Source organism: Paroedura picta, chromosome 3 (assembly GCF_049243985.1).
Source record: "Paroedura picta isolate Pp20150507F chromosome 3, Ppicta_v3.0, whole genome shotgun sequence".
Lineage (NCBI taxonomy): Eukaryota > Metazoa > Chordata > Lepidosauria > Squamata > Gekkonidae > Paroedura > Paroedura picta.
In genome coordinates, this window is record NC_135371.1 from 24,951,685 (window position 1) to 24,961,032 (window position 9,348).

Sequence of the window (9,348 nt, forward strand, 5' to 3'; positions counted from 1 at the left end):
CCCCCAAACCGTCCACGGATGTCACAAGGGAAGCAGAATGTTAGTTTGAAGGCATCAGCCTTGGGGTTACCTTGCACAGTTCTTCTTTTTCACACTCTATACCAGATAACTCTTCAGCCTGATGATTAATTACCACTAACTCTTCTTTTGGGGTGTGCTCTTCAACAGTCCGTACAGGAACCACCAAGACATCCGGCTGCTCAGAGTTCACAGGGGTGGCACTTCTCCCACTTTCCTCCATTTCTGCTTCATCTGCAGGCAGTGCAAGAGTCTCACTGACAATCTGGTCAGATTTGCTTTTAACGGGGTCAACTGCATCATTTTTGGGGGCCAGAGGGTTGATGGTGACAGACGTTGAAATGCATCCCCGGCCCGATAATTCATCATCTGAGTTTATTTCACTTACACTACGGCTGTCTAGTGACTGCACGCTAAAAGAATCTATCCTTTCGAACGCATCGGAGGAGGAGCAGCTCTCAGTCAATTTCTGAAAGTCGTCGAGACGATTATATTCTGTGCAAGCAGATGCTGACAAAAGCTGAAAGGATGTTTGCATCAGGTGAAGGCTGGCTTTTGAATCTGCAGCCTCTTGCCTTGAGCTTACGGAGCTCTCACTTATTACACTTTCATGATCCAGAACTTCAATATCGCTCGTTGTGGATGTCCCTGAGGAGAAAGTGCTCACAGGAGGGGAAGGTGTATTGCTTTGCCGGTCCTCGCTTTTGCGTTCTTTTGTGTCCAAAGCTACATTTTTAGTCTCTGTGGGCAGAGACTGTGCAGGACTTTCAGGCGCGTGTACAGGTCCATCACTTCCTGAATCTGATTTTGCAACATCAGTGGATTTTTCTATGCTGATATTCTCAGCAGGCACCTGTTGCTCAATGCCTTCAGTTTTGTTTTCATCAGCCTTGTCTTCAGTATCAACTACTGAGCTATTTTCTTCTAAAGGTTCCTGGGAATCACTGGGATTTGTTAGTTCTACTAGTGCAATTACAGAGAAGTCCTTTGCTTCAGTTTCTACCAGTGCTTCTGGCAGGTCACTATGCAGAGTGTCTTGTAGTGTGCTTTTCACTTCTTCCTTGGGTCGCTGGGATTTGGTGGGGGGCTTGGATACTACTGCACTTTGCTGTATGCTCTGAACATCCGTAGGTGAGAGAAAGGCACTGAAGAAGTTTTCTGATTCATCTACTACAGTCCTCCTAACTGGTTTGGTGATTGCAGTAGGAGAGGATATTGGCTGACTTTGAGTTTCTGTATCAGGATTTAACCCCCAGGCAGAAGTATCCCATCCTCCACTTGTAAGTGAATTGGTTCCTGAAAAAAGGAAGGGAGGTAACTTAATATATATTCAGAGTCATTATACAACCCTTAAAACATTTATATGTTTGCAGCATCTAACAGAACCATACAATCACCCCCCAAAACTATCACTAATCTTTTGCATAGCAATACATTCTTAATGGGCCATTTTTTTTAAAAAAGGATCAAACTTTAATGCAAGCACCTAAGCTTGGATCCTATGAATGAATTCCAAGTACACTCTATTTTCTCTGCTTAGGAGTGCACATTTTCCTCCTCTAAAACTTCTGCTTACTCAGGCTCAATGGTTTTCAATGGGCTCTTGCACAAATGTATGCTAAAATGAAAATGCAGTCCTCTCTGCAGCAGAAAGCATTCAGTGCAGAAAGAACCTGTTCATCGGATCCATGCCCCAGTCTCTTAAATACAAATTTATGAACCTGTTATTAATTGATGGCCGCTTGTCTATATAAAGAACAAACTCTAGGGGGAAACCTCTTGGCCAATTAAACAGAACCCAAAAGCAAACAAAACCAATCGGCAAAAAGTGGTATCTTCTTAAGATTTATTAAATGCAGTCCTAGGTTATTTAAATAATTTTGCAATCAAAACAGGGTCCCAGGTATTCAATCCCATTTTCTGTTACTTCTTCAGTGGTTGCAGTTGTAGTCTTAAGATAAAAATTTAACATCACCGGTATTAATTTCAGTTCATACAGCACAGCAGTCCATGCACTTATATGCTTGATACCCCATGTCCAGGTCTCATCCAATAATGCAGCTGGGTGTCTTTTACTCCTATTTTATATCTAAGAATCACTATCAGTTCAGTTCTCATAAACGTTTATGACTGCACCAGGCAATAAAATAGCATGGATGTTTGCCATCCATCTCACAGCAACCAATGCTCTATTCTGTAACTATCTCCAGACCTTGTTTCTGGTTAGAACTATTTACTTTTATTTGTGGGGTGAGGCAGGGCAGCTGTAAAACAAAGGAAAGCAGAAAGAAACTGTGGAAAAGAAGAACTGTTTTTTTATATCCTGCTTTATACTACCTGAAGGAGCCTCAAAGAAGCTTACAATTGTCTATCGTTCTTGTCTCCACAAGACAGCTTGTGAAGTAGGTGAGGCTGGAAGAGCTCTGAAAGAACTGTGACTGGTCCAAGGTCACCCAGCAGGCTGCATGTGGAAGAGTGGGGAATCAAACCTGGTCCTCCAGATTAGAAGCCGACATACTTAACCACAACACCAAGCTGGCTCTAGTGCTGATTTTAACTAATACGTTCTGACAAAACCATGTGTGACTGCAAGTACTTGGAAGTGATGAGTAATGTTACTTAAAAGAAGGCAGTACACAATAATATTTTACCATGTTAGAGAACAAATAAAGCATTTAAGAAACATACACGGTTCCCTATGAGTTTATATACAGACCGATGTAGTTTTAACATTATGTATCATGGCTACACCAGCCAATCTGCAGGCCCTTTTGCCCAGATTTGCCTACAGTGCATTGGAGAGCAATCATACATTGCAGCACACATCAGCTGTGAGCTTTTTTGCCCTTCCACCACACATGTATTTCAGAACAGGGGATGAGGTGAACATAGGAATTCGTTCTTCTTGCATTTTGCTCCCCAGTGTTTTGGGTCCCCTGTTCAGGAGGGGCTCTTCTAGCTATCAGGAAGAGAAATTCATTACATCAGTGGTCCCCAACCGTTTTATCACCGGGGACCAGTCAACGCTTGACACTTTTACTGAGGCCCGGGGCCGCCGCCACCTGAACCCTGGAACCCCTGACTTCCCACCGCCCACTGGGGGGTGCTGCCAGCCGTATCTGCGCAGTACCATGCCGAGAGGCAGCCCCAGCCATGGCGGCCGCTAGAGAGCACCAAAGCTGAGCTGGTGGCAGAGTGGCAGGGCAGCCCCCAAGGCAGCAGCTGGGGAGGAGGATGAAGAGGAGCCTGATCAACGGACCGGTACTGGTCCCCAGACCGGGGGTTGGGGACCACTGCATTACATGATCATTCGGTGACATCCTCTTTTGCAATAACTTCTAGGTATTCCCTTTTATCAAACTTCAAGCAGTGGGATGGATCCAGAAATGTATGAGTTAAAAAGAAAGATGTAACTTAGCGTAGATTCAAGTGGGTAGCTGTGTTGGTCTGAAGTAGCACAACAACAGGTTGTGTGTGTGGAGGGGTACAGAACAAGCAGGAGTAGGTGGTGACCAGATAGGACCTTGCTCTCAGAGCAGCCTTAATATAATAATTAAGGATAATTAAAGAAGCAGACACAGGAGGAGCTGTTATCATGAATAGATCTTATAATGAATAGATTTGCCACTGATTTATATTTATTTATTTTTATTTATATCTGTACTCTTATGATTCTTTTTCCATTCTGTCTGAGAAAGAGTGCTTGCACACGAAAGCTCACTCCTTGAATAAATCTTTATTGGTCTTAAAGGGTGCTACTGGACTCAATTTTTGTTGTGTAACGTAGCATAATTCCACTTGCACAAGCAACTGTTGTGCATGCAACTGCATGCAACTAAGTAACAGGTCTCCTTCCTTTCTCCCAGATATGTACTTGTGAGTTATGTAAGAACAACTTCACTGTGACATTTGGTGCCTAAGCAAAGTCATCATATTTAACATCTGATTGCAGTGACATTATTTACTTATTTATATCCCACAGCTTACATAATTCTCCTTTCCTCCTCAAAACTACCCTATGAGGTTGGTGAGTATGTGATGAGCCCAAAATCATCCAACAAGCTTCCACAGCAGAGTGGGGGTTCAAATCTGGGTTTCCCAGATTCAAGTCCAGTACTTTTAACAACTAATCCATGCTAGCTATCCATATATATAATGTTAATCAAACATGTTTACTGTATCAAATGTGACATATTTTACAAAGATTAAAAAGTATCAATTTGCCACACGCAACTGTGGATTAGGGCCATGCAGGGAAGAAGATCTTTCTGCAAACTTGTGGGGAATCTAAGATTGTTTTAAATGAAGGGATTTAAAAATAATTAAGATAATTAAAAGCAAGATCTTACAATGTTTCGTAAGAGATCTCAGCTGCCATTTCAGGGGATGCCTAGCAATTTCCAAGATGCACTAGGAGAGGTGGTAGGGGATACAACCAGAAGTGAAAGACAGTGGTAAGCAAGGAGATCCTTCCTCCTCAGGCTCAAAGTCTGCCCCCAAGCATATCTCAAACAAGACCAAAGCAGCATCAGCAGAGAGCTGCTGCAACCTACTGACAGATCAAGAAGCCATCGAGCTAGCTGCTCAAGGCTGCTCTGAGGGCACAGACCCATCTAGCCAGGGGTAGTCAACCTGTGGTCCTCCAGATGTTCATGGACTACAATTCCCATGAGCCCCTGCCAGCAAATGCTGAACATCTGGAGGACCACAGGTTGACTACCCCTGCATCCAGCAACCCTCATTCCTGCTTGTTCCATACTCCTCCACACACATAATCTATGCATTTCACCTGCCACTTCAAGGCAGGCCTGACTCAAGTGCTCATGGAGTGGAACTGTTGGGACCAGGCTGGGGGGAGAGAATTAGAAGAATAAGGAGGTAAAGAATGACTGCCCAAAGTAGCGACTACCTCCAAGAGGGAAAGAAGCCTGTCAAGGAAAGCAAATGCTGAATGTCAGCGGCGTCTGGCCTAGACTGGCAGCTATGTGGCTAAGTGCTCCCGCCAAGCTCAAACACCAATTGCACTTGGCAATCAGCATCTGCTTTTTGCCTATTGGAGACAGCTGCAACAGAGCGGGCAGTTTGGTAGAGAAGGAGAGATGGGAAGGATGAGGGTACAAAGGAAAATGAAATACAGAGGATTGCCCTGAAAGTTTCTCTTGAGTCCTTGTTCGTAATTCTTGATCTAAGGAAACACAGCCCAACATTAGTGACTGAGACCTCAGAGAAACAAACAGAGCAGGTTGCCTTTTAAACACAAAAGACCCCAACTGAAGCAACAGGAAAGATACTAACAAAAGATGAGAAACTGACAGCTTCAATAGCATTGCATTTCCCCAACCAAAAGTACTATGATATCAGTACACTGTACACAGACAACTGCAGCTGCTATGCTGCAGAATTTTTTAGATATAGAAATGCAACTTTGAGCAAAGGTAGAGAAAGGAAGGAACACAGAGAGAGGCATTCAGAAAGCCAAGTGGAGGATGCCTCTTTGTATTACTTCCCTTTACAAAGTATGAAATTGAGCCCTCCAAAGGGCAAAAGTATTTCATTATCTCATCATATCATACTATTTAAAGCACTTTTATATTCACAGGAATTATGTGATATATTAAATATTGGCATGTATATTAGTATTTGTAAAGAGTCAGCTGCAGGCTCTTAAATCACTATTGTTGTCTTTTTAAAAAGCAGATCAGGTTTAGCTTCCGGACTAGTGTTTGCACATCAAATGCATGGCACAGCTCTGCAAAGAACAGTGGTTCCATCTTATGAAATCTTTCTGCAAACAAAACAAGCAATTACTGTGATGGCGAAGCCACCTTCTGTTATCTGCCTGAGGGTTTTAACCAGTAAACAGCCATTGTCATACACTATAAGCACTAGTATATGAACAAGATCTGGCTGCCATTCATTAAGGAATGATAAGCCTGAACATGTTTTACTACCCCCTTCTTTGCATAAATCAAAAGAAGCATCATGCTTAACACTTATTGGGACTTGATTAATGCACAGGTATATAACAGAATGTTGGCCTAGAAAAAAATATAACTTTTTAAAAAACGTTGTTTACTAGTACTTTGGCAAGCTGTGCCCATAGTCCATACAGCATCCAGCAGCACAGGAAAACTGAAAGCGCCCCAACATTTCCACTGCCACCCACCTACCATGCCAATTCTCAACAATGCCCCAATATTAGCCATGACTAGAAGGCATCACTCAATATATGCCAGTGGCTAAATGGCAATGCACACACAGTGGTGACATAACTCACTTCACAGTCAATCAAACCTTCAGGTGGGACAGGCATGATTGAAAGAATTACAATTCATTTGTAAATGAGTGAATGAAGTGGCCTAAAAAATGAAGAAGAGTCCTTCCTGAAGTATGGATCACAGTCACATATACTGTGAAAACAGGAACTCTTATACCAGGTAAAAAGGCATGGTGTGACAGGACAAAGAAAAGATTAATTCCTTCATTTGAAGTCACACCTTAGCGATTCAGAGGAGGAGGAAAACAACTGTATTTTTTCTTGACAGGATGGAAGGGAAGGAGACCATTACACAACAAAATGGAGAGTTGGTGTCTGTCCACATTTAGAAGGATGGAAAAATAAACTTGCTGAATATCAGGTTAGGTCAAAATTAACACCTATCTGAGAAACAGGTCTATTATAAAATTTGAGGAAAGATGGTGCATGTATGCTATGCTAGCAGGAGACAAAGTGAGAAAAAATATAAAAATATGGTAATGAAATAGTAGAATTAAAATCTGTTCCAAATGTAATACCCAAAATATAAATGCATTCTTGATATGAGACATGGACTGTCTCTTATACCATGATATACCAAAAGGATCTAATGAATATGCAGAAGTGGTGAAAATATGTTATGTTGAATAGTTAGCAACGATGAAACCAGTGTGGTCAAAATAGATTAGTTATAAAATTTGAAACTTAAGATTTAAATGGTGAATACAATTGGACCACAACAGAAATAAGAATCATTGTATTTTACAATGAAGGGATGAAATTGTTATGTATCCTATATATTATATATAAATCTATCTTCTTTGACTAATGTAATTGCTTTTTTCTTTTTCCCCCTTTCTGTACCCTCACTGTTTTTCTAAAATAAAAATTTTTAAAATAAAGGAAAAAAACAAAACAAAGAATAAGGTGATGGCACCACAATGCACAACTGAGTGTGGCAAGATGTAAATTCTCTAAACTTCCTATCTATAAACTGCTGTTTAATCTAAACTGTCCTCATCCAGTACATAACCTAACTAAGGCTAAGAACATAGAGAATGGAAGGCTGCAGCTAATAAATATCATAAGGCATTAATACAAGTGTAAGTAAACAATACTAAGCAACAACCAAGCCAGGCTCGGTTTTTGAGATTTGATTCCAAAGCTGTGCTAGTCTGATTTGTTCTTTTATTTCTATTTTATAATTCGGAGTTTAGGATGAGTCAACTTGGCAAGTGCCTCTTTAAAAGTCGTTATTTAAAAAAAATACATAAGCGAACAGACAAATGGGTTATAGGAAGAAGGCGCAACTACATGATGAAGACATAAAACGTCCTAAAACACAGATCTCCAGTTTAGCAGCCACTTCTTCACATATACAGCCACATACACAAGGAAGTAGAAGCATGTATGTTAAAAATAACATGCATATACATGTTACACGATGTACTGATGTGGGATAATTATGGACCATGATTTCAGAGATTTAATACCCCAAATGACACTAACAAAAAAAAAAAAAAAAGAGGAGGAAGTTAAGCGAGAAACTGCAGCTACCCATTTTCCCCAGCAGAAACATCCGCCTCAGAGCTGCCGGGAGTGACCCAGCCTCGGAAAGTTGACTTCACCGCTGCCCGCCTTTTCCTCACCTGTGCATCGCGTTGAGGCTCCCCTCCCGCCGCGCCCACCCTCTCATCCACCCACCTATCCACCTACCCGCCTCGCCGGGCCCGGGCGTGGGCATGCGGCCGGGGCCTCCCTCGCCGTCCTCTTCCTCCTCGGCCTGGATGTCCAACACCCGGTCGATGGACTTCTGCGCTTGCGACAAGGCTTGCTTGGCGAAGCTCGAGAGCTGCGAGGCGTTGAACCAGCTCATCTCCCTCACGGGCGCCGAAGCCGGCCGGGCCAGAGCGCGCGCGCGAGCACCCCCTCCGCTCCCTCAGCCCCGCAGGCGCGCGCCGCCGAAACGGCCACCCGCATCCCGCAGCGCCTCGGCAGCCGTGAGCGACCCCCGCAGGGAAGCAGGGCGGCCGGCCAGACAGCCCCTCAGGAGAGAACGGGCCCAACACGCATGCGCACGGCCGCCAGCCTCCACGTAGCAAAACAAGCCGGCGCCGGCGCCCTCGCCTGCCGTGGGCACTCACGTGACGCCAGGCGCCGTTGCCATAGCCACCGAGAGCATTCGCACCCCCGTTCGCCGGCCGCCTGGGCTGTGTGCGCCAGCTGAGCGCCGGTTCCTGGGCACCTCCCCTTTGGCCTCCGGGGTGACGTCACCGAACGGCGTCAAGATGGCGCCTCCTTTGCTTCGGAGGCACCACAAAAATTGAGTTCACTGGCACCATTAAGACCAACAAGATTTATTCAAGGTGTGAGCATTCCTATGCAGGTACACTTCCTCAGACAGAATGGAACAAGAATCATGAGAAGGGCAGATACCTTTTCTATATATCTGTACTCTCATTATCCTTGTTGCATTTTGTCTGAGGAGGTGTGCCTTTACAGGAAAGCTCACACCTTGAATAAATCTTTGTTGGTCTTAAAGATGCCACTGGACTCAATTTTTGTGGTGCTACTTCAGACCAACACAGCCGCCCACTTGTTTTTTTTTCTTCTCCCAGTCCTCCCTCCACTTAACACAACCCCAAATAAATGTGTGTGTGTGTGGGGGGGACTAATGTGCTTTTAAAGGCTGAGTTGATGCAGTTAAGTTCAACTGCTTGAAAGTTGGTATGACGGTTTAGCATTCGGTGTGGCAAGCTAATTTGAGTGCTTTTAAACAGGAGTCAGAGCTACTGTCAGATTGTGTCTTGCTTGCTTCATAGTCTTGCGGCCGTTATTTAGGGACACTTTTGCGCCTAATGAAGTCTGTTTCAAGAGCACAAACCCAGAGGTCCCATGCAAAGCTTCAGTGGAAGTGCCCTACACTGTGAACCTCTGGTACCTTCTTTGTTCTCACTGCTGGGCACTCTGTACATGCACTGGCTGTGCTTTCCTCCCCCGTTTGTTTGGATCTGTTGAACTGGCATTGCCACAGCAGCAGTGGTTTGGCTGGCCATTCTTAAAATGTACTGGGG

At 43.8% G+C, this 9,348-nt stretch overlaps 1 protein-coding gene across 1 annotated transcript in view; it reads right to left on the reverse strand.

Annotated features, from left to right (window-relative positions):
* TMF1 (TATA element modulatory factor 1) overlaps window positions 1-8,499 on the reverse strand; it is a 29,802-nt gene extending 21,303 nt beyond the window's left edge. Inside the window, exons 1-2 of the mRNA XM_077325130.1 lie at window positions 7,991-8,499; window positions 71-1,314 (exon numbers count right to left, since the gene is read on the reverse strand). Coding sequence (XP_077181245.1) covers window positions 71-1,314; window positions 7,991-8,150 — 1,404 coding nt within the window. The 5' untranslated portion in view covers window positions 8,151-8,499. The remainder of the gene's footprint in view (window positions 1-70; window positions 1,315-7,990) is intronic.
* Between the last annotated feature and the right edge of the window lie 849 nt (window positions 8,500-9,348).